This window comes from Buteo buteo, chromosome 18, assembly GCF_964188355.1.
Source record: "Buteo buteo chromosome 18, bButBut1.hap1.1, whole genome shotgun sequence".
Lineage (NCBI taxonomy): Eukaryota > Metazoa > Chordata > Aves > Accipitriformes > Accipitridae > Buteo > Buteo buteo.
In genome coordinates, this window is record NC_134188.1 from 29069457 (window position 1) to 29095160 (window position 25704).

General features: G+C 47.7%; 1 protein-coding gene across 2 annotated transcripts in view; it reads left to right on the forward strand.

Moving 5' to 3' along the window:
* The window catches only part of CLPB (ClpB family mitochondrial disaggregase), an 86112-nt gene that overhangs the window by 51095 nt on the left and 9313 nt on the right, over nucleotides 1-25704 (forward strand). For both annotated transcript variants that reach the window (XM_075050321.1, XM_075050322.1), the window contains 5 exons: nucleotides 2234-2331; nucleotides 7638-7752; nucleotides 17715-17792; nucleotides 20159-20214; nucleotides 22650-22694. In XM_075050321.1, the coding sequence (XP_074906422.1) occupies nucleotides 2234-2331; nucleotides 7638-7752; nucleotides 17715-17792; nucleotides 20159-20214; nucleotides 22650-22694 (392 nt within the window). The remainder of the gene's footprint in view (nucleotides 1-2233; nucleotides 2332-7637; nucleotides 7753-17714; nucleotides 17793-20158; nucleotides 20215-22649; nucleotides 22695-25704) is intronic.

The following is a 25704-nucleotide window of genomic DNA, read 5'->3' on the forward strand; positions in this document are numbered from 1 at the left end:
GCTAAACTTTTTTCGATACTGCTGACAGAAACATATTTCCCCAATGAGTGACCTTATGCAGCTGCTCCAGCGACGCGGTGCCGCGCGGATGCTGCGAGTGAACCAGCATGCTATTTATCAAATATTATAAGCCGGGGCCTCCTAATATGAGCAGGGAGGTGTGGGAGGAGGCGACGGGCTCGCACAGCCCGAGGTGTTGCCCAGGTGTCGATCTCCAGCTACAGACAGCTAGTGGGAGGTGACAAATTGCCTTCTATTAAGTCTCCAAAGGTTGACGTCCCCTCCGCCACTGCTCCAGCCAGCTGCCGGGGTGGGAGAGGGCAGAGGAGGCGGTGGAGATGGGGAAGGGGGTCAGGCCGGGGCGCTGACAAACCGGTCGCCACTTTTACCTTCTATTAGCAAGCAAAGTGACACTGTTATTTATTGCAGCGTAATATTTTATTGCTGCCGGTACTCGAGGTTGGAATCGACCAGTTGTAGGAGTCAGGTTCTATCAATTATTGCAGCAATTAGTCAAGTCGTCAAAGCCATTAACAGGGGGATTAGGCCAATATTGGATAGCCATTATTGATAGATCCAGGAGAAGGGGAAAGCCAAACAAACCCTCAACCTCCATCTAAAATGAGAGCAGGCCTAGCCTCGAGGATGTCATCATTTGGAGAAGCCAGAAAACTTGCCCCCCTCCTCACTGCACAAACCTGGGGTGGCTTTTGGCAGCAGGGGGGGGCCGTGGGAGCACTGTCTCTTTAAAAGATATTGAGTGGCCGGCCTCAGCAGTATATAATCTCACCTGTCTCGATCATATTCTTTATTTGCAATGACAAGGCTTGCAATAGAAATTACTCTGTGTCGAATGTTTATGGAGCACATTTTTCATTCTGTAAGCAAATATAGATCCCTGATGCCAATGCTTAGAAATAGCTAATCTCTCTGGCTCCCGCTCGCAGAGAGTCCTCTCACTTCTTTCATATATTATGATTGCTGCTCACTTTTATTGAGCAATCCTGGTGCTCTGCACTCTGCTGCATTATAGAAGCAGAAGCTGCAGCCTGCTTTGCGTGTGCCAAGGTACTCGGTTTGTTCCTGTTTCCAGCGGGATGGAAGATGTTTGCTGAGCCCCTTGCAAAGTGGGGATGCTGTAGTAGTGCCCAGGCTCCTGTTTTTCAGTCGTGCACAGGCATCGTCAGCCTGCCCTTCCCAGCAGCTTGTCACCACTGTCCCCTCCGTTTTACAGGCAAATCAGCCAGACCGACTATAGGTTCTTCCCTCCCCAGGTTGCTTCTCAAGGCTCGATAAGTGCTGTAGCTTTGAAACCGGTGGAATGGTCAGCTCAAGCACCAACCTGAGGGATTTCAGGCCGTTCTGAAGGCTCATTCTCCTAACCCTTGGTGTCTGGTTGGTGACAGCAAGCTGTCGTGGAGTCACAGAGTGCACCAACATTAGTGCTGAGTCTCTCTGCCTTAGACATACCTCCTGAGATGCTGAGAGCCAGAGATTAATCCTGAGACCTTGCCTGCCTCACTGGCTATTCCCCAGTACCCCTCTCTCCTGATCTTGGACTGCCCTGTCCAAGATTCCCTCTATATACTTCCCATCACTGCAACTGGGAGCCGTTTGCCTTTGCACATTCTTCCGCAGTCCAGCGTGTCTGGGACGGGGACAGAGGACGGGGAGCAATCTCTGTGTGAGCTTGTTTCTGTGAGGGTGCCCATCTGACTCCCTCCAGTTCAGTCTTTGGGGTTTGTTGACTTTTTTTTTTTTTAATTACATTCTAAAGAAGAGTGTGATTTTCCCCCAGAAGCCACTCCTGTGGCTTAGGGTGGCAGCTGTTTAGCAGACTACAGCCATCTCCATCTCCAGCTTGGAGTAACAGAGAGGAAGGGTAGCGTGTCCAATTGAAGTCGTAATGGTCCCATGTGGCTCCCACAGGATCGGGAGCGGGTGCTTTTGTGAAGCTGTATTTTCTTCTGGTGACCATGTGCTCTCATCCCCCACAGCAGCTCTTCCCTGCCAAGCCAATTGTTAGCAGTGACAATTCCTTTTCTTGTTCCCTGGACACCCGTGCATGTAACCGCTGGTTGTACATTGTCCCTTTCTGATCCAGATAGCCTTTGGAGCAAAGGTTAGGAGGGGATGCTGACTAGGACAGGAGGCACAAGATGTGCTTCCTGCTCATTCTGCCCCAAGACTGAACTCCGATCCCCTGATCTTATCAATTTCTTCCTGCCATCAGGTGCCAACCCCCTGCAGAAGAACGAAATGGGACATACACCCCTGGATTATGCCCGTGAAGGGGAGGTCATGAATCTTCTGAAAGCGTCGGAGACAAAGGTGAGCCTGAGATTCCAGTGACTTTGTGCTTCCTTTCCCACTACAAGAACAGTTTTAAAGAAGACCTGGCACAAGCAATGGACGAGCACCTTAGCACACCTACACCTCCATGCTTTTTCAAAAGAGGTCTGTATAAGTTAATGACATGATGCATAAGGGGAAAAAAACCCTCTTCTGAAGTCTTGTTAGCTGTGTTTGTGGCTATGTGTCCTCCTCTTCCATGTTAACATTTCTTTCTCAGCAGTGACCTGCACAGGACCAGTAATACTGTTCTGTAAGCCCTTGGCAAAAAAACAGTAAAATCAGGGCGTTGTTTTTACTGTATTTTCTGAAATTCGTGGTAAAAGAACCAGGTCTGAGAACCCAGAGTCCAGTTGTGGGCCTGGTATCCACGCATTCATGAGCACCAGTCTAAGGCAAAAGACCCCCATTTCTGCTGTCTGGTTGTGAAATGGCCATCTCATCCCTTCAGCCTCACTGTCTCCTTGAGTGGGCTGGAGCACATCGTGTACCATTCGTGAGTTGCTGTTATAAGGTATTTTAAAGAGGGAAAAGAACCACATTTGCCATAGTGGTTCCAATAAAAAACCCAGGAGTAAGTAGATGGACAGAGATGTGCAGCCTGATGTCAAGGATTTAAAATTCCTGGATATGAGGCCTTGTTCGAGTAGAAGCAACTAATTATCAATTGGTATGAGAGGCCATCACAGCAGCCGTGAGCAATGCCTCTTGAGCATCGTGGCTCCAAGAATCTTAGGTCAGTGGGAGTGTGAAACGCCCCCCGCTGCCTGATGAAGGGGGTGGTACCAATGCCACCAGACTGCAAAAGCAGAAACTGAGGCATGAGGAGGCCAGGTTTGCTCGTGGTTGCAGACTTATCCTCTGATGTTATGCTCCTCAGAGGTTGGTCTACAGGTTTGGAATTTGAACTTGTGTGCTGGAAAACCAGAAGTTAAGAACTTGCCCACAAGTGGAAGAGGAAGTAATTAAAACTGTGGCAATTACTACATTTAGTGGACATTACTATGAGTTAAATGTGCCAGGCAGTCAAAACTGCTGTACTGCCTGCACTCACCTAGGAAAATCCTTGCTCAAGCAGGAGTTCAGAATCATGTTCCCTGAATGCTAAACCTCTGTCCTAAGCAAGGAGACAGGGATCTTTCCTCTTGGGCTCTCCATGCTCCGTCACGGCAAATGAAACCCTGACCGTGGCGCTCCTCTGCAGAGCTGACAGCTTCTTGTGTTAGCCAGAAGCACCGCTTGGTCGCTTGGACAGCTCTCCAAGCAAGTTTTAAGGAAGAAAACTTGAGAATAAAATACTTGAAATCTTTACGAGAAGGAGGGGGGGGAATTATCGGCTGGGTAAACGGTCTCTGGAGTCCAGCATTGGCAAGGAAATCTGCCCCTAACAGTTTGAAAAGCTGCATTGGTTTTTATGCTTAACTAATAGAAGGAGGAGAGAAAAGAAATATATCTATAGAGATGTTCCTGATCAAAATGATTGTACTTGTATATAAAACGTAAGGCAGTCAAGCCAGCTCGTGATGAATATTCAGCTGGGGGGGATATGGTGCTCCAGGGGTTGCATCCACCCCAGTATCTGCATTCCACTGAGAGTCTTTGAGAATTTATTGCTCATTTTAATCACTGCTAGAGAATGAATTGGCAGAACTATTACTGGATAGGCACATCCCATAGATTTTATTTACATATCCTTGTGACAGAATAACAAGGAGTTTTCATATGTATTTTTAATTTATTTTGATTTCCTTTATTCTTTAAAAAAAAAAAAAAGAATTCTGTGTGTGCTTTCCCTATGCTAGACCACACTTGCCTGGTGTTTAGGACTCTTGAGGTAGTTCACATTGCTAAACAGTCCAGTGAAATTTAAATAAGCTGTCATGTATCTAGGGCAGAAAGGAAGGGAGTAGCCCTCAAAACTAGTGTCTTCTGTATGTAACTGGAAGGAAACCAGCCCCAGAACTGGTTTCAGCTCTTCTAAGTCTTTCTTTGCCATTCAAGTCCTCTTTCCCCTGGTGTACTGGGCCCAGTCAGATCCATCCAGTGGTCTCTCCTGTGTCCCATCAGTGGCTGCTAACAGATTTTTAAGGAATGTTTCAGCCAGGATGAGCACACAGTTGCCGTTTCTCTGGGCTCCCTTCTGGCAAGCAGTGGTGTGAGGACCTCCTGAACTGGAGCTTGTGTCGCCTTCATCATCCTGAATTGCCTTTGATGGACCTTTTAAAGAAAACAAACATCCAGCTGTGGCTTGCTTTTTCCATCCAGAACATCCTCGGGTTGTTGGTTTAAGTATATTTTATGAGAAAAATTTCTCTTTTGGTTGTTTGCAAAGTGTCTGTTCATTAAGCCCCACACAATCTTAAATGTAGTGTCAGGGGCAGAGCAGTCTTGCAGTGAAAGCTGATTTTATGCTTTCTGTAAACCCACAAGAATTACTTCAAGATGGTGTTTGCCCTTCCCGTGGAAGAACTACTCTCCAGATATCCAAAGGCTGTCACAGCTTAGTTCACATCCCCAACGTGTTCTGCAGCTGACCAGAGGTTTATCATCTTGCTTTCCTTTAATTTTTTAAACTCTTACCCCTGTAAGGCGAAAGACACTGTCCCCTCCACATCTGTAGGTTTTCTGCAAAGGTTTGCTTCTGCTGGTGCTGTGCTTTTGAACCTCTTCCCTCTGAATATTTTCCCGTAAATGCAGTCATGCTTGGGAGGGATGCCGTGCTGGGTAAAGAATAACGAAAGCCAGTGAATACAATTGCCATACCCATCTTGGTGACAGGCAGCCAGCTGTTATTATCTCAAAGTGAGGTCTGCCAAAGCACAGACAGAGTGAATATCTTATTAAAAATGAACATCTCTTGTGCTTTTGGCATTGCATCAGGAGAACCTCTTAGCCCAGGTGAGCGCAGGAGTTCGGTTGCCTTCAATGCAAAAGCAGGGTACCGCTCCTTGCATTTCTTTCAGAGCACGTAACACCGCTGTAATCCGCTTAAGTGCCAGTGATGTGCTGCTCAGAGGGTGAGGACACAGTCCCCACTGACACTGTTTCACACTGCAAACCTGGAACGGGTGTTGCTTTCTCCGGCTGCTGGTTTCCTCACCACCAACACTGAGGACTGAAGTCAAATGCAGATGAGGTCAAAATGTCCAGCAGAAATGTCTGGCAGGAGCGAGACCTGGGTCAGATGTGGTGCTCCAGCTGCCCCTGGTGTCAAGATAGCAGGGAGAAGGTGGGAGAAGCTGGGTGCATACCTCTGTAGGAGGGTGGTGGAGGGAATGGAAGAGAAAGGAGTGCAAGCTTGTGTCTCGTGTAAAACCCAAGGGGCTTTTTGTTGCAGGTTGTATCCCAGACTGATCTAAAAATATGTTTTTCTCGGTGGACTTTTCTCGTTCTGGTGAGCCCTGCTCAGTGTGGGTTGTGGCTGCTGCTCAGGATGCTCCGAGCTGGCAGCATGGCCCGACTGCGAGATGCCTGGTGGTACTGCAGCTCTGCCAAGGAGATGGCACATGGGACGGCAGGTCTCTCCAGAACAGAGCCTGAGCAGAAAACCATAGTGGGACAGCTTGGAAAAAGCACAGTAACTGGTGCAGTTTTTTACCCATGAAAGGGACTTTTTTCCTACCCAAGGACTTCTATAACGTTGGTTTTCCAAGGAGGGAGGGAGAGGGCATTGCAGAAAAAGGGCATCCCCTCCTGCTCTTCGTGCATGTCTTCCTGCTTCTCTATAAACCCACGCAAATCGTTCAGTATCCTGACAACACAGATCACATTCTCTGTACCTTAAGAAAGGCAGAAGAGGAGGGAGGAAGAAAAGATTTGTCAAGATATATAGAAAGACACAGATATATGGCAAGAGCAGTGCTTTGAGCCTTGTGGTGTACACGGAGCCTGGGGGAGATCACCACAGACATGACGGTGTCTGTCCCACAGTGCTGTTCCGCTGGGATCCGCAGGGAAGTTATTGCTCCACATGAGGCATCAGGGCTGATGGCATCTCTCCGTTACACACGAGACTGATAGCACCAGCCAAAATTGGATTGTTTGCTATTTATTTTTTTTTAACTTCTGTCAGAGCCACTACTGGCCCAGGAAACACTGGCAACCTGGCCTGGGGGGTTTTATCTGCTCCGGCTCTGGCAGCAGGATCCTGCTGCCGCTTCTGCAACTGCTTTCTGGTTTTGTTAGAGGTGTTTCCCCTTCAGGAACGTGGGTTAAATGATGGGGCCAGTTATGTGTGTTAAGTTACTCACTCTGCAAACCCTGTGGGCTCTTTATGTTCTGTCCTTAGCTAAGTCTGGCGTTGTGGGACGGTTGTTTCCAGAGCAGTGTTTCACTGGTGAGATGGCCAGCCTCTGCTTGTGAGGGGAAAGGTGCTCAGCAGGAAGTTTTGCAGCATTTTCTACAGACGAGCAGGGGCTAGATTTATCCTCTTTCCTCTGGAAGTTCACTGCCCCATAAGACCTGCTCCCACACTGCCTGTATCCCATCCCCAAGCATCTCAGAGATGTGCTTGTGTCGGACGTCTCTGTAAACTACTCTGTGTGCTATCTCAGCCTTCAGCTCCAGAAAATGATCTGGGTGGAAGCAATGCATAAGTCACTGGCTCTCAAAGGCCCTGCTTCCTTGTGAGCTGGAGGTGGAAGAAGGCAAATTTCCAGAGTAAAGAGCATTTTCCAGTGCCGTCCTGTGTGCTGCTGTGGGTTTGTCTGCAAAGCAATGGTGTCCGACATCCCCAGTGTACACAACAGGACACACTGATGCTCTTCCATCCCTGCGGGATGTTGTTGGAGTCTTTGAACAGGAGATGTGTGGAGGGTAAGAAAACAAATATAGGTAGAATAGTCAAAGCTTTATTTTTCAAAATAAGCAAGCTCATAACAAGTTAAGAGTTCATTAGGAAATTTGAGCAGTGTCAGTGTTCCCTCTGTGTCACTGTTACAGAAGCAGTGCAGTGTCTGGTTTTCCCATCAGCTGCAAAGCCGGTTCCTGAGTGCTGCCCATGGTGTGGCAGCTCACCCACTTCTCTCCATTCCCGTGCACCCCAGCCTCCGTCCCCAGCAGATCCAGAAATTTCACCTTGCTTGAGCTGGTGCTTCCAGACCAAGCTGCATCTGCCCTGGCTGCTTCCCAGTGCCAGGGAGCAGTGCTCTGTCTGTCTGGGTGTCAGAGAGATACCCATGCAGGGCTTTGCAGTTCTGGGGAGGGGGAGACTCTATGTACCTACCTGACGCTTATGTTGTTGCTCTGAAAAGCCTCTGGTCCCAATGTTTTCTTCCCTCCCACAGTTCCAGGAGGAGCAGCGCAGGAGGGAGGTGGAGGAACGCCGGAGGTTTCCACTGGAGCAACGGCTAAAAGAGCACATCATCGGTCAGGAGAGCGCAATAGCAACGGTGGGAGCAGGTAGGACCCCTCGCCCACCGCCCACTCTGCCCCCCCACATCTTCTGCTCTGCAGGGAAAGCAAGCCATTCCCTCAAGCCCTGATCTGAGGCTGCCTCTGAGCAGGTCACCAAGGTTGGTGGGGGACTCACCGTGAGGTCCAGCAGGTATTTCTTGGCTGTGAGAGAGAACGCTTGCTCTTTATCACAAGAGGGGCTGTTTCAGGTGCAGCAGCAGAGAGGACCATTGGATGCTTTCTTCCCAGGCACTGGAGTGAGGTGCCTACAAGCCCTTTCATTTGGGATGCTTTCTCCCCAGATTAAGTGTAGTGTCTCAAAGGTCAAAGTTGGTCACTGACATGCCCACCTCACACCTTTGAGCATGCACGCAGGCAGTTCTCAGCTAAACACAGTGGCTGAACATGATGACACTTGAACATTGAGCTATCTTTTTACAAGATCATTTGTCTTAAGAATATCACTCATTAATAATTTGCGAGCAGTTTTGTACAACTTTATGTACAGAAGCCCCTCACACACAGGCTGCTTTGGGGAATTTTCCTGTATCCCTTACAGATTTGGGGCTTCATTCCACATAAAATACAAGCACATGCTTCAGCCACACTTTCCAGGCCATATGTGCTACGTCAGATCAAAGGCCAGTGTCCTGTCACTGTTACCAGAGCACAGGGAGCTTTAGCAAGACAAATACAGAGTGGTATTTCCTCACTCTACTCCCCCAATGTCCATCAATTTGCAAGCCAGGAGTACCCTGAACCAGAAGTTACAATTTTGTGTGCAGCAGCCCTCAAGAGAGTTTTCTTCCATGAATTTGTCCAAGTTTCCCTTGGATCTCCTGTGAACATCCAGCCTCTGCAGCGTCCTTTGGCAGACAGTTGCATAGCTAGGGAAGAAATAGACCCTTTTATTCATTTTAAATCTGCCTCCTGAGAGTTTCGCCTGGTGCCCTCTAGTTCTTGTGTCAAACAAAGCATTTGCTGCTGAGGAAACGGTTGCTCAGCCAAAGTAGCTGCAGTTTATGGCACAAAGCTCTTCTTGCCTCATAACAGACTGATTCCAGTTGGAGTTCAGAGCCTGGCCCCATTTGATCAGTGGGGATTGTGATCCTGAGCTCTCAGAGTGTGTTTGGTTGTGGTTAGTCATAAGATACCCAGGCTTTGGGGACGATGGGATGGATGATAGCTGATGGAAGGGTTATTTGCCTCCTGAGCCTTTTCTATCCCTACCTTTCTGGAGGTGTTGCCAGTAAATACCAAAGATAACATTAAAGCAAAACCTTTTGCAGCAGCATGTCCCTGTGGCATTCCCTGCTGTATCCGCGAGCCCTTACAGATACAAGGGGACACCATCTTTTGCTATATACACTGCTGAGAGAGGAGTGCTGCATGAGGCACCTCCTTAAGAGACTCAACTTTAAAGCACATTGCCTTTACAAGTCTGCTTCTGTTGTTTTCTGTCTTGCAAGCCATGTTAGTTGTCTGTGCTATAGATTTGGTAAAACACGTGGTCACACATGTCCGTGAATCCATTGCAAACAGTGCAAGCCCTTAGCTAGTGTTGCCTTGTCTGGGTCTGCTGAAAGCCGTGCTCAAATGAGGGTGCTGGTGCCTTTTTCTGGAGGTGTTTCTCCTGCACTTCAAATTCTAAGTTCTCACTGCTTATAAAAAAATTAAATAAATGCAGGGAATAAATGAGGAGTCTGGCCTCTTGTGGCTGTGATGGAACCATACAAGTGTGCAGCAAGGGTTGGAGGAAAAGGTAATGGTTTTCATCGGACCAATGGTTGGAGTTGGGGGAAAAAACAGACCAGCTTTTAGGCACACTGGCCCAAACAGAAACCATGAATTTCAGATGAGCGCAGACAGTTGCTCTGAGCATAACTTCGTTAATCAATTAGGCACTTTGAGATGAAAGGGTGCTGGGCATCTGTGGAGCAGAGGGGGATGATTTCTGACTGTATCAGTTAGCCTAGTAAATGCGATTATCTGTCGCTGTAAACCTTGCTTTGCTTATACCACCACGGCTCCGGCAGCAGCATCCCTGCAAAGCGTGAGCCTGGGGCATCAGCCTGGCCCTGCAGAGAGCCTGGAGCTGCAGCTCCACCAGCTCCGAGCCACCCGCTACCCTCCCGGGGAGCGCTACGCTTTGTCTCTCGCTGGACGCACCAGCCAGACTCCATCCATTGCACGTGATGGAGCGCACAGCCCCGACCAGAGCACCTATAGGGAAAAGAAAAGAGAGGTCCTGGTTGTTTGTGTGAGGTGGTTTTCCTTGGTGTCACAAGCTTGGGGCAGCCACTCAAAACTCAGGAGCAGTTTTTTTCATGCTGGACACTAAAAGACTGTAAGGAAATCAAGGCTCCAGCAAGCTGGGCTGGGTTCAATTTGCCAGTCCAAAGCCTGAAAGCCTCTGGATCCTGTTAAAAATTCCTTGAACCATCCACGCATCCTAGTTCAGTGCCTGAAAACGGGACAGCAAGGTAAGACCAGGCTGAGGTCAGGGCAGAACTGTGAGCAACGTGCTGTCATAAATACAAAAACCATAGCGGTCTAGTTAACAAAGACGAGTCCTGTGTGATCTGGAAGCCCTGGAAAGAGCCAGCTCTCCCCCTGCAAACACAACAGACACCCTCTGTGTTTGGAGAGTGGCTGTGCCTGGGGGCAGCAGTACGGGCTAATTGGGAAGCTTTGATTAATGGGTAGTGCCTGTTTCTGACACAGGTGGTGTTTCTGCACATTAAAGTGGCTGCCTTTATGGAGGTTTCTCTTATTGAATTATAGGGAATGTGCTTGATACCCCTGCAGCCTCAGGATATCAGACCAAAAGGTAGCAGGAGAGTCTCTGTCCCCTCCTCCCCCTCTTCCCTTCTGCCCCATTTTTGTTGTTTTCTTTCAGGAAGAGTGAATTTAGAGACATGACTTTTTCTTTCAAGCACTTCCTGTCTATTTTTGTTATTTATTTTATTCCCAGCTGGTTTTGCTGCCACTTTGTGGACTCCACGTGCCTCCTGTTTTGCACTCGCCAATGCAGTTTGTTGGCTAGGAGACTTGCCGCACACCACATCTCGAGATTTACCGAGCCTAGCTGATATGTTTAATTTATAACTGCTGCCTTAATTGAATAATCTGATTTAATCCGTCACTCGGTGCATGATCCAAACAGTCTCCAGAGGGGCTCAGCCGAGAATACAAAGGGAATGTGTGCTCTGGTGTTTGCCACGCAGGTCCGGGGTGGTGGGGATGCACAGAGGCTCCGACTGCCGGGATGCTTGCACGGAGCTTGCTGCAGTCGCAGCACCAACAGCTTGACATCTTTACCGCAGAGGGAGGAAACCCTTCTCTGTCATTTCCATGGGATATATCTGAGCCCTGCTGCTCTCTTTTCTGCTACATGAAGCAGGACAAACAATGGCAGGACCGTGAGAAGGTGGATGATGGTTAACAGATCATAACAGGGCATCTCTGAGAGTGCAGGATTCCTCCCAGTGCCCTGACTGGGGATGGCAATGGTGGGAGGCAGCTTGGCTGTGGCTGAATGATGCTTTCCCCTCTGCGGGTGTAGATGTTTGATTCACTTTAACAAAATCCAAATTAAATATTCCATCTCATAATATGTCAGAAAGAAACAGGCAGGTCATTCCTGTGATCCCAGGAACTAATGACAGCCTGGATGCTACAACTGGTTCATGCAAATGAAGAGCTAAAAGGCTTATGGTTGTGTTTCCAGGGCACTTTCATAAATGATTATACTCTGAATCTGGTTAGGTCTTATTTGGCTTTTCACTTGAAGATGCAGAGGCACCAGGGTGAAGCAGTGCATGCTTCTTGGGGATCAACAGAAAGAAAGCATCTCCTGTCTGAGGTTATAAACTGAAGGAGAGCATTTTTTGAAACTATATATTTTTTTGTTTGTTTTGTGATCTCGTATCCTAAATATCATGTCAGAGAAAGAATATGTCTTTTATAAAGATACAAAACGTTTACCAGGCAGTGGTCACTTAGGGGTGGGAGGCTCAAAAACACCACTTCCCAGTGCTGATTTCCTAAACTTTTTGGATCAAACTAATCTGTTACAACTCTTCCTGAAGTTGAATAAGAAGGGAGGAAGGAAAAGTGTTGTGTATTTTTTAGTGTAGAGATTTTGAATAAAGGGTAGTGCAGAAATTCTACTTTTTAATTGTAAAATTACAAATTTCAAACATGCTAAGCAGTTATGAAGTTGAAATCAGTTGGCATTTCAAAGCTGAAGGAAAATGGGTAAGCAGGAATATCATCCTGCTCTGGTCCAAAGGAAATTGGTTTTATTTTGGACAAGATAGGATCCTTTACAAGTTCTATATTTCAGTGTGTGTAGCACTTGTTGCCTGCAAGTCAGGTCAGACTTTGCAAGGAAACAGCTTTGGTCTAGTTTGAGGTTCGTCTTCTTCCACATCCCGGAGCCACCGACAGTGGGGCTGGATGAGCAGTTCTTTGGGGATGCAGTAGACCCTGGACTGTAGATGCAGAGCCTGGACAGAGGAGAGTTATCCCACGGTGGGTATGGACCTGGAGACATCACCCCGTGGTACCCTGAGCCCGGGCGGTCTGAGAAGCACCGCTGAATGAATTGATTTGATAAATGGACATTTATTACACTCACAAATTGGCTGAAACCAATTTTGGTCACATCAACCCCTGATAACTGCTAGGGTATTGATTTGTGTAAAGTAATACAGTGAATTTATCAGTTCAATAGCAAGCTGAAGGGCCTCTCAGAGACACAGCGCTACAGTTACGCTGTTACAGATGTACAAAATAAAGTGAGAGCACTGCAGCGACGCTGGAAATGGCTCCAAAGAAGAAGGCCCAGGCGTCATCATCAGCCTCTTTGCTTGGACATTGGGTCTGAATGTCTTAATGAAATTTCAGCAAAGTAGTGTGACCTACCTCCTTTTTTTTATTTATTTATTTCTGCCATCCCTGAAGTTACAGGAGGAAGGGGACAGCTTTCCGAGAGGCATAGCATGGATTTCTTGTGTGGCTATCAACGAAGAGCAGTCAACGTGGCTGGCAGCTGCTTTGTGGGTACAAACCCCAAGGAGAGGAGTGCTCCTGTGGGCTTTCCTAGCTGAGGTTTTCATCCTTCAAACTGGCGCTGGTGTCTTGCTCTGTTCTAGGATGGCATCTTTGTTCCTCCTGCTGAAGATGAACTGTGCAGTGGCCAACCTAGGAGACCCTCCTGCAGCCGTGGCTGCAAGACCTGGGGGTGCGATGGTCCCTCTCTGGTGACATCCAGAATTTTTCAGGTTTTCCAAACCTCAAGAGGACTGAGGCTAGGCTGTGTGCTAGAATACCTCATCATTTTAAGGCTGCTTGTAGAAAAGGTTTTACACCTCATCACTCTGTTGATCTAACTAATCCAGTAACTAATGATGATCTCACACTGAATCACAAGCACTAACTTTATGGTAGTTTTTTATGGGGTGCTTTATATCCCTGGAGTTGCTATGAGTGAGACGAGCATTTACCCATAAAGTCTGGTATCGTGCTGCAGAGGGGAGTGAAAAAAGACCGCACTTAACCTCGCTGCCTTCGGACCATTGAACGTGCTGACCCCTGCAAGTGGTCACTCCGTGCCCTGAAGCAAAAGTTTATTACCTTGATTATCTTAGCTGAGATAGCTGCAGAAATTGTCAGCGGTCATGTTATTCCCCACCAATTTTTATAAAATATATCCACCCTGGCTGTTTGACCTCACATTTGCTGCGATAAAGGGCAGGGAAGGAGCACGTGCAGCACCAGGAAGAGCACGCGGTGGGATGCACTCAGGCGTGCAGGGGCTGGGACGGCTGCAGCACGCCTTGGTTTCCCCCAGACCCTCCTCTGCACCTCCGTGTCAACGGCACAACCATTTCCTCCTCTTCCTCCTCCTGCAGTGGCTATTTTGTGGGGGTGACGTTGCCCCTGAGCAGCTGGAGGGCGGGACTGGATGCCCACTGGGCTTTGGCCGTGATTTCCGAGAGAACAGAGCCGCATTGCCGGCTGCAGCCTGAGCTGGTCCGTGGGGCCGAACAGAGACACCTGGGCAGGGTGAGACGGAGCCGGACGCAGACCAGTCCTGCAGCCTGGCTCTACGCCCGAGCTAATTAAGCCTTGACAGGAGTCAGAACTTATTAGCGTGGCTAAGGCACAGGGTAATGCATCTCAATTGCGTCCAGGCATAAACCAGCAAGTCCTCATGGCGCTGGGGCTCGAGTTCCCACCAACTTCACAATCCCTGCACTCAGTCCCGTTTCACTGGGTGATGTGCCCTGGACTTTAAGGTTAAATTGGGCTTTTTCAGCTGTTTGGGCTGACCCCCTGCGTAGCGCAGTGATGCAAACCTTCACCTTCAGACTGAGTGACCACCACCTTTCAGGAAGACTGTCTTTCCCTGCGGACTCTGCAGGGATTAGGGATTCAGTCACACTCCTCTTTCTAATATGCTGCAATGGTTAATCACTCTCATTATTAAAAAATGTTCTGCCTTATTTCTAGTTTGAATTTGTCTAGCTCCAGCCCCTGGAGCATGTTAATTTTGTCTGCTAGGTGAGCGAGTTCTCTGCTTTCTTGTGGAGATACTTAATGACTGTGGTCAAGTCAATCCTCAAACCTCTCATTGTTAACCTCAGTAGATTGATTTTTTCTTGCAGTTTTCAGGCTCACTTGAGGCTCTGCACTTGTTCTCCTAATCCTCACCAGACCTATCTGGGTCTCCTCAAATACAGACATGGGCTCAGAGGAGCTCGGCTGCATGCAGGTCTTCTCAGCAACAGGAACAACTCCAAGAGCTTTGTGGCAAATTCATGTGAGACTCCTTGGTACGATCCAGCTGCTAGAATATTTCTCTTGAGCTGCTGCTATTTAACATCTCCCCACCATGTCTCCTGCTGGCAGAGGCAGCATTTCACTGTCTTTCTGTAGGTTATGATATTCAGCTGCTTTTTACATGCAAAATGCAAGTATTTTAAAAATATATTTACATGCAAATCTTTTTACATGCAAAATGGAAATATTTATTAAATATTTCCCATGTCAGTTTACTCTCCCTGTTCCTGCAGGAAGACCTCTTTGCGTGCCACGGCTAGGATGCCTTTTCTCAGAGATCCTTTATTTTCCCATACCCCATCAAGCAGAGGGTTTTGTAGACTGACTTTTTGAGGCTGAATTTCAGAATTCCCCAATTCTAAAGGTTACTGTCATGCTCTTCTGCCAGCTCCGGGGAGAAAACAAATCCACAGCTCCCCACAGTGCCGGCTGGTGCCCCATTCACAGGAGACAGAGGCAACTGCGAGCCCAGGTCTGAGGGACAAGGACAGAGTCTTGGTCCCAAGCAGTCAGAAAGAGAGGAGATGCGGTTTGGGGGATGGCAGTCACAAAGAGAGATGCGGTTTTATTCTTGTGTTTGCTGTGGATGCCACTGAAAGGCAGCAAACACAGAGCTTTGCAGTCCCACTTGTGCAGCAGCATTTAAAGAACTTTATTTTAGAAGTGCAGTCAAGCTGTGGATCTCTGTGTGATTTCCCTCTTCTTCATTCTACCTCTGATGCTGCTATTTTCCTCTGCTACCTTAAAAATAACATAGGTTATCATTCTTGGGCATCTTGCCCATTTCATGCCCTACTTCTATCAAAAAAACCCATGTCGCATCTTTAGTCTCACTGACATCTGGCAGCTGCCGTGCGCCGTTCGAAAAGCATGCTTGCAGGTACCTTGTTTGGTGCAGCCTCCCCATCATTTGTAACACCGTACAGTTTGGGTTTATGTCGCTTTTTACAAAATACCACAAAACACTTTAAAATGTGCACCAATTCATATGGCAAGCATAATTCTTTTTAAGAGCTATAATACAGGCTCTGTTTAAATAATGCAGATAAATCAGGAAGACTGAGATGTGAGTCTTTCTCTCTCCCTCTGAACTAGGAGCTGGAAATTCAGTATATTGCAGTGCCTCTGTGATTAACTCCCAGGGCACAAACCATGATCTGGTGAGCCCTGTGCTCTGCTCTGGAGCCTTGTACCACGTCGTTTTGCTAGAGCCAGCTGCCAAATTGTGTCCAAGCTATGGTCTGGAGCATTTCATGTCCCGTGGTCCCTTCCTGGCTCCAGCTCAGTCCGAGTCCGTCCCTGGTGCTTGGTGGGAAGCAGCAGATGGTGGTGCACCCAGAGGGCTGGCGGAGCAGAGCAAGCTCGGGTGGTTTTGGTTTCCTGGGGCTCAGGTTTGGTTCAGGGGCAGAGTCAGCAGTCCGGGCATGAGGATAACTGCACTGCCGTCCCCCGTGAGCACTTGTTCTGGTCTCATGGGGAAGAGCCTGTTTAAGGCAAGCTGGGAGGCAAATCTCAGTAGTGCTTTCCTTACACGTCCCCACGTCCCATTGGCATATATCCTTATGAACCTCCTGAATTAAGAGCTTGGTTCATCCCTTATAAGATCTGGGTGAGATCTGAAGCCCCTGCAGATGAAAATTCAGAACAGAACCCACAAAATACCTCCTCCTCTCCCTTCCCCCTTTAGTCACTGCCTGAACTGAAGCCACCCTACCCACCTGCACCGGTATTTCACATTTACTAGTGGTCACTTCAGAGCCTTCCAGGGTACAAATACCCTGGGAGTCTGTTTTCCATAGGCTGTGCTCAGCACGGGATTTGATCAAAGGTTTGTGACACTTGCTTGGACTCCAGGGGAGGCTGGACAGGTACTTGGAAGTGACACTTATGGAGGATACACATCACGGCAGGCACAGGAGATCCCCAGAGCTGGAGATAGGTGGGGGTCAGCACAATATAGGGAAGAAAGTCCCACTGATGAGACTTACTCGTCCCTGAGCCTCCTCCTGCAGCTGCTGCTTCTCATGCCACTGCAGGGAGCATCACTGCACCGAGCTGATGCCAGCAGCAGATGGAGGAAACACCTACTCCATCTCCCAGTGTCAACCAACCACCAGATAACAAGTCCAGTCCAACCAAGGACTATCTAATATTAAAATGCTGACAATTATTTACTTAGCCAAAAGGCCAAGCAGCAATGGACCCTTGGTCTGAACCAGGGCAGTCACTTTTGTGCTCCACAGGCCAGATCCAGCCTGCAGGTGACTATGTTTGATCCTCTTGGCCTCAAAAGCTGTTCCTTATCTTCCAGATAAGCCTAGTGCAGTGATGTTAGTGGTTTGGTGAACATGCTCACAGAGTCTGAGGCTGTTCAGTAGGGCTGAGGGACTGAATCACACCTTGGGTGGCTGTGGAGACCCATGGAGGGTAGGAGGCATCATCGGCTCTGCAAGGCAGATCAGTGTCTGTCCTGAAGAAGGGGTGTGCTGTTAGGACTAGAAGTTTGGGAGGTAATAGGGTGTTGCAGTTTCCAAACCCTTCTTGCCTTTTGTAAAATTTTCCATTGGTATCTTAACCAGGATGCCCTAGGATATTGCTGTCCACTGAGGCACAGAGATAGCCGGCTCTCCTTTCCCAGTCCTTCTAGACTTGCACCAGTTCAGAGCTTTTGTGACCTTCAATCACCTCCCTCTTTCCATTCGCGTGCGGGAAAGAATGCATAAACCTCTTCAAACCCACTTTTTTGCAGAAAGGTCGCACTTGCGAGCTGGCAACGCGGTGTGCCTCTCGCGTCCTCCCCTCGCCAGCCCCCGTTGCTCCATCCATCCATCCCTGTCCCCCCTCCCCGCCGTCTCCCTGGCAACGCTGAGTGCACATCCTGGAAAACTTTATCCGAAATCTGCTCTGGGCAGCTTTCCAAATCCATGCTAACCTGATTAGGTGTCTCTGGGGCCTTGGCTGGCTAATCAAATTAGATAGCACTAATGGTAGTGAGGACTTTGAGTGGGTAGAGAGCAGTAAAACATAGTGTATACTTAGTGATAATTATACTTGCTTTTGTGTCATTGATTTATATGCCTTCCCCCCCCCCTTTTTGTTTTCGTTGTCTTTAAATGCAGCTATTCGGAGGAAAGAAAATGGCTGGTATGATGAGGAGCACCCGCTGGTCTTTCTTTTCTTGGGATCGTCTGGAATAGGTAACGTCTGGGTTGCAGTGAGAGGGACGGAGAGCCCCATGTCGCAGCTGGGCTGGGAGAGGGGGCTGCGGCAGGGCGGCTCCTCAGGCTCAGCACAGGCCTGCAGCACTTTTCGCAGGCTCTGCATAAAATACCAGCTAAAGATGCTGTCGTCCTTCCAACTGGTTACCCAGTCCATCGTCCCACAGGGCAACCACCACCAGACTCCAGCACACACAGCCACATCCCATGCTGGGGCATGAGCAGCCTCACACTGAATGATCCCAGGGGACTGTCTGCCCTCCAAGTCTCAAGAAGGGGCGGTTTTCACAATAAAAGTGTTATTTTAACAGCCCTGTGCTTTCCAGCAGGAATGCCTCCATGGTGGGGTAATAGTAGAAATTTGCTGCTTGCAAACTGAATCTCTGCTCATCTTGCTCCTGTGGGCAAGGATTGCTTTGTAATGACAGGATTTTATTGACACCGATAATATTTGTCCTCAAGCACAATAAAATGCAACATGACAGCTGATCAGTTCATGAAATGGACAAAATGACTTTTAGGGAGGAAAAAAAAAAGCAGCTTTAAAGTAACCAAACTGTGACATTTGAAACAACCAACCTCAGTGCTTCTCCTGCATCCACTGACTCCCGTGGTCCTTGGGAAGATGCCGGTGCTGGAGGGGTTAAGGCAATGGGACACACGCAAGGATTGCTGCCTGACCAGGCTCCTGCCTCAGAGCAGTGGCAGGCCAAGTATTAACTCTAAATGACTTGCTATAAAGCTGTATAAAAACAGTAAGAAATGTTTTTGAGACTTCATTGCCCTGCTTATAGCAGGTCTGAAGGCTCTGTAATGTAAATTGTCAGCTCTTCAACTCTCATGTATTTCCGTGGGGTTTTTTTTCCTTCTTTTACTGCCATAAAAATGAATATTGAAATAAGAAAGCAAAACAGCTGAGAATTTTATTGTCTCAAATGGATATTTTAAATAGGGCTTGAAGTAACAGCAGCCTGAAAGCCCAAATATGTGCAGACTCATATCTAATATGTCTTCACATTTCAGTAGATTCCCACAGCAGTTAAGCACTTTAAAGATCCATTCGTATATATGTATACACAATATGTATAAGTACACATATATACCTATATGCTTACACATTGGGAACTACAATATAGCAACATACGAAGTCAACAAAGCTTGAACTGAAGTAAGATGCTAAATTTTGGCAGAGATTTTACCTGCCAGAGCAGGCTTCCGAGCACAGTGATGAATTCCCATTTTTGCAGCCCTTTTGTGGTGATCTGGTTAAGTGATCCTGCAGATCTGACCCACCCAATCTATCGTCACCAAAATACAGCTGTGTCAGGGTGGGACTGGGGCAGATGTGTAATACTCCAGTATATTTTTTTAGCTAGTTTGGTTTTTAAGACACAATTTTTTTATTTGGTATAGTTGTTTATAGCATGTCTATGTGCCTGCTCTCTGCCCTAACATGTCAGAGTTTTTATTTTTCAGTGTGCAGTTAAATCTAAAATGGATATATGTGGAGAGCAGATAGCACATGGGCTTCAGACGGTACGCGAGGTACTGTGGTAAACCCACAGAGCATCCTCTGTGGCTGTGAAAGGCTGCACCTCACCTTTGCTCATAATCCCAGGAGCCAAAATAGCCAAATCCTCCACCTGATAAACCCAATAAACTCAGCAATTACGTGCCAGTGGGTGGCAGCAGGGAAGAGGGGCTTGCTGGCAGAGCGGGGGATATTTCCGACACGGAGTAGTGCCTGCCTGTTTAATGAAGTTTTTCCCTGAATAGATGGGTTGGGAGGACAGGATCTGGCCTTTTGTGAGCTGCTGTGTGTATTCATCCGTGTCAGTGTGGATTTGCTCCATTACTGATTGTTCCTAATCCTAGAATTTTATGACAGTTGCCTTATATATATCAAAGAAGGAAAGAATATCCCGTTTCCCTGAAATTCTTTATCTAGAGAGCAAAAGACATTGCTTATGAAACCGAGAATAGTGATAGTAAGTGTAGCAAAAGCCTGATCTAACCACACCTTTTTGTGGAAAAAAAATAAAGATCTCTCTGCCCATCATGTAAGAATCAACTATTAAAAATGAAGCAGCTGGCGCTGTGATACTGCTCTCCTAATCAACCCCTTAACTGCTGCCCGGCTGTGTCCTGCCCAGTGCTCTCATCAGGGTATTATCCCAGGGATCTGACAGTGATACCCTCTTCCCACAAGTGCATTTTGCAGAAAAAAATATGTGTATCGGTTACAGGAGGTGCTAGCCCTGGTGTTAGCACAGCTGACGGACGGACAGACAGACGGTGGACAACTGTGGTTTAACACGAGTCTTTTCTTCCTGTCTTTGGAACAGGTAAAACTGAGCTCGCCAAGCAGACAGCCAAGTACATTCATAAGGATGTCAAAAAGGTAATGCCTCTTCACTTTTTGCCATCTGGGTGCTTTTAGTAACGGGGTGGGTTTGGTTTCTTGGTGGCAGGGTCATTGTCTGGCTTTGCTAGGCTGGGAGTCCAGCAGCACGCTTAATTCATCCATAGAAGAGAAATGTGAGGTCTGTCTGTGTGCACTGAGAAAGGGCCTCAGCTGCATTAAAATGAACCTGTGAAGGTTCCTGTCTATGTTACCAGTATATTTGAATTGTAAAAATCTAAATGGATTTAACAATATCTTGTGTTCCCTGTTTGAGGTTGCTGTCATTTTGACATCCTGTGTTGTGAACCTATTTTTTTGCCTCTGTTACTAATAACACTGTAAATTGTTAGAAGGATAAAATACTGAAAATCCGTTTTACACGTCCCTAGCTGCACCACTTGTCACATCGTACCAGTACGGCGGTAGAGGTGGTGGCATTGATTTTGCGCGCGGGTTCTTAGTGCTGAAATGTTTCAAACAGCAGAAGCTGTTTGTGTAGTTTAGTTTGTTATCCACTTGGCAGTGTTTAGTGAAGATGGGTTAGAATTATTTCTAGGTGATGGTGGCTTAGTAGAGGGATAGTTCAGGGATGTCTGAGATTTTAAAACACCAAGCTTTTAAAGCCAGGCTCCCCAATTCATTTAAGTCTCTGCCTACCTTTGGGACATGCCTAGCTCTCTCGCGTGGAGGACCGGGGAAGGTGTGGAGGTTGGAGCCAGGGAAGAGGAGGAAACACAAACAGAACTGCCCCCTGCGCCGACAATAGATTAATTCCTCTCCCCCACATCCTCCGGCAGAGAATGGACGCAAGATAAAATGACATGTGTAGAAAGAAGATCAAAAGTAAAACAACGCTATAAAAAACGGCTGTTCTGGTTTCTTTTCCTCATCCTTCTATAATTGCCTTCCAGAAGCAATAAATCCTGGCTCCTGTGTCCCAAGCACCTTCATCCCTGACTCCCGCACCTGGAACTGGTCAAAGCCTGGCCAAACATCAAATGGAGAAATCAGTTAAACACTGAATGTTGTGATAATTCAATAGCATGCACAAATCGGAGTTTTATTGGTAATGAATCAGCTTAGCTGTCAGTGCTGTAAAGAGCGGTGTGATGGGGGGTCATAAACCCCATGGGCAGTTATGGGGGTGTAGCAACTCGCAGGAACTGACGGATTAACAAAGGAAAACCCGTAACCGTCCCATTTTCATACTGCTAGAGAGGCTGCAAGGTAATGACACATGCTAATTTCTTTGTCTTCTTTGCCTGCGTGGTATGAACACGGAGGCAGGAGGATTGGGAGCAGGATCAGACCAAAGCAAAGTAGGTCCTGCAGACCCCGGCTCCACTTTGCTTGTGCCAGCTGTTTGCCAGGATGTTGGTGGGACACTCCTCGGCATGCATGCTGCCAGGATCAGGCCCTAGTTTTGTACATCTCACTTTGCCCTGGGCATTTTGTTGGTATTTTAATATTTTGCAGGGAAATGTGGCTGTTTTGAATTGAAATCTGTCCTAAACTGGCCTGAACTCTTACCACCCCACCCCGCAAATACTGGTATTTCACAGGAGAGTGGCAAACCAGGCACTCCATCCCTTGGAAGTTCATGGCAGCACCGTCTTGGTTTGGTGCCCCAAGGCATCACCCAGGACCAGAAAAGCTTTGGGCTCCCTGTGTGCTGCCAAATGTCCTGCCCATTAGCTCTGAAGCTGAATATTCAGGCTTGCCTTCTTCTTAGGCAGTTGGACTGGATGATCATTGTAGGTTCTTACCAGCTGAAATACTCTATCTATTCTATTCTATTCTATTCTATTCTATTCTATTCTATTCTATTCTTGTACCTCTAGGAGCTAGATAATAGCTGCAAGCCCAGGAAATTCAGTGTCTGCAGTGAATCATCAGCTTTTCAAATGCAAAAAGAAACCTTGGGTAGTAGCTGTAAATTCTCTAACAATATTATCTATTTAAGGTGATCACCCACAAACCTAGTTTACCTCGGCTTTATGATTTTTATTTTTATTTTATTTTTGCAGAGAGGCATTGCATTCTTCTTGTGATTTATTTCTAAAAAGCTGAACTGCAAGAATATCCATTTTATTTAGCAAATTGTGAGTTGCTGTTTCAGTCCCATCTGTATCACTCCAGCTCTAGCAACGAGCAGTGTCTGAAGTGAATCTCGGCCGGGGGCTATGAGCTGGCAGTGGGAACTGTTCCTGTCTCTCTTTGAGAAACTGCAGTCATCTTCTTCTTCCTCAGAATAACCCTCAGAACTTTGTGGTGGATCTGGCCACTCCAGTGCTGGCTGTCCTGGGGAACCACAAAACGTTGTTGTGTTCTTCTGTGCAGCCACCTGTCTGGTTCTGGAGGAGCCTTCTAAATGTAATGAAACTTGGAGCACATTCATCAAAAATCACGTTAAGAGTTTCTTTCTCTTGCAGGGTTTCATCAGACTGGACATGTCAGAGTTCCAGGAGAGGCACGAGGTTAGTAAATGGGCTGTCTCTGCTTCCAAGGGGTGCAGCTTCAAGTTTAATGGGTAATTTAAACAAATCCTGTCAATGCCCTCGTTCCCCTGCATTTGGTCCCTGTCCTCGGCAGTGCTGAGCATCTCCCTGCTGCTGCTGAATGTTACAAGCATCTCCTGTCTCATCCTGGCAGTGGCCTTCCCAAACTACTTCCATGTTCTCCAGAAAATGGGCAGTTTGATGTGTCAAAGACAGAGCAATAGCAGTTGCTCCAGGCTCTGCAGTAAATTGCAATATGGGAAATACCAGCCAAAAAAGCAAGTTTAACTCAAAAAAATTAGGAACAGAGACCAAGGAGCAAGAAAAGCTCCAATAATTTGTATCTGATGCTGTGGCTCCTGTACACAGTGTCGACCCTTGGGGGAAGAGTGACTGAGAAGAAATCATATCGTGCATGAAAATCTGCAGCCTGAGCACAAGCCACGTGCTGTATGTCACCCACCCGTGCCAGGGCTGTTTGTGCACTCCTGCCTAGGCAGGCAGAGCTCAGCCCAAAACCCCATTCCCTTCCTTACCTCCGACACACTGCTGAGTCTGGTGCAGCATCATCACCTCAGTGTACCTCCCACCAGGGAAAGGAGCAAAATCCAGCAGAAGACAGGATTGTGGTGCAGAGTCCACCCCTCCCGTCACACCTTCTGCCCAATTCTGGTGCCCCAGGAGAGGTGGGACATCTCACCAGGTTTACCCCTGGGGCTGGGGGGGCCCTAAATGCCTTTAGAGGGCTCTCTCTCCCCAAAAAGCAGCAAGGTCCTAGCTGAGATAGGTTCATAATATTTTTCTTTTGATGGCTGTGTAGGAGCCTTGTATTTTTTATTGATGCCAATGGGGAAGTGCACCCAAATCCAGAAAGCATGGGATGAGAAATATTCCATGAAGGATCTGAGGATCATTCCCATTGGAGCTGCTGCATTGTTGTACGGAGACAGGGAAGAAGGAGGAGGAGGACTCGCTGGCTGGGACCTGGGAAGATGGTGTCTTGGAGGAGGAGGAGGAAGGTGCTGGGGAGTTGCTCAGAAGGACCGGTCCAAGATGGGAGTACTTATTTTTTTGCATTTCTTGCTGCTGAGGTCTGCAGCCAGCCTCCGGCCCATACACACCAGGCTGCAAGCGGGCAGGGGTCAGGCAGACCCTCACACTCAGCATGTCACGCTGACAAGGGCTGATTCGAGTTTTGACCTGGCACGAGGCAGTGGGAGCCTCAGCACCATCGTCAGGAACTGCAGGGCCCTCAAATGGCCAAGGCTAGAAAAGGTCCAGAAAATATGTTATTTTGTCCAAAGCAGTAAGGTGAAGAGGTGTGGGAAGAGAAAATAACGACATGCTTGCTGCTGGCCTGATAGATTGGCTATGATAGGTTCCTACACTGTAGGAGTCAAAAATAGATAAAAATAAAGCCATGTTGATGATTCAGTACAAAGAAAGAGGAGTTAGGAGTAGCAGTATAAATGTAAGATATAAAATACTGTGCCGTGACAAAGACAAGAGGCAGAGCAAAGGGAATGAATAAAGTAGAGAATTGCAGCGAAAACAATATAAATTTTTCAAGCAAACAAGGATCAGGAGGTCAGCCCAGGAGACGGCATCCTTTGAAGGAGCCTGGAGAGCCTCACGTAGCCCCAGGCACTGTGAAACGAATGCAACGAATTAGCTGCCATCGGCTAATTTATTCTCTGCTGTTCCCGAGTCAGCAGGACCCCCCTCACTTCCACAGCCCGTGTCCGTGGGAGCGGGCAGGGGCAGCAGCGGCGGTGCAGGGCAGCGATGCTCGGGGAAGGGGCATCGCAGCTCTCCCCGGGCAGCCTGCCCATATCGCTCAGCAAAAAGGAGCCACTTGAATGGGAGAACCATAGAACCACAGAATGGTTTGGGTTGGAAGGGACCTTTCAAGGTCATCTAGTCCAACCCCCCTGCCATGGACAGGGACATCTTCAACCAGATCGGGTTGCTCAGAGCCCCGTCCAACCTGACCTGGAATGTGTCCAGGGATGGGGCATCGACCACCTCTCTGGGCAACCTGGGCCAGTGTTTCACCACCCTCAGCTTAAAACATTTCTTCCTTGTATCTAGTCTGAATCTGCCCTCTTTTAGTTTAAAACAATTACCCCTTGTCCTATCACTACAGGCCCTACCAAAAAGCCTGTGCCCATCTTTCTTACAAGCCCCCTTTAAGTACTGTAGTACTTTAAGTACTGCCATAAGGTCTCCCTGGAGCCTTCTCTTCTCCAGGCTGAACAATCCCAACTCTCTCTCAGCCTGTCCTCACAGCAGAGGTGTTCCAGCCCTCGGATCACTTCTGTGGCCTCCTCCAGACCTGCTCCAACAGGTCCGTGTCTTCCCTATACAAGTTTTGTGCTTAGTTAGAAGCTGCCATGGCTTCTCTCCTCTGCCAGCCCCACGGAGCCAGGCTCACCAAAAGGGGACACACCAGCACGGCCGTGCCATGGCACATGCGGCTTTTGTCATTCACCAGCACTGACACCACGACACACTCGCCCTTGAGCTGTGCTGCTTCCTTGTCCTGGATTAAGGAGAGGAAATTTCTTTGTTTTATGAGGATTTGGGATTTTGCTCCACGAATTGCTTCTGCTGCCCATACAGCCAGCCGGCCACTGACTCTGCATGTCCAACGTCCCAGAGAACAACGCAGGATTAACAAAGTGACTGATAATTTTGTTCTTTTCAACTTTTATATACCTAAAGACGCATACACAGACCCTGGTCACTTGAAAATGCTCCAAGCTGTACATCAAAAATCACTTGTCATTTTTGCCAAAGCATTTCTATTGTCAGAAATATTCTTCTAAATAATCTTCTAAATTTTTTAACCAAAGAATCATGATGTCAAGTAGTGAAGTCAGTTATTGACACAGGAAAAATATTTCCATCATGGCCTCTTCCCAAGCTTTGATTCCCCACCAGAGCCACCTGCCACTCATAATCCTTTGAATTCTTGCTCTTAAAAAGG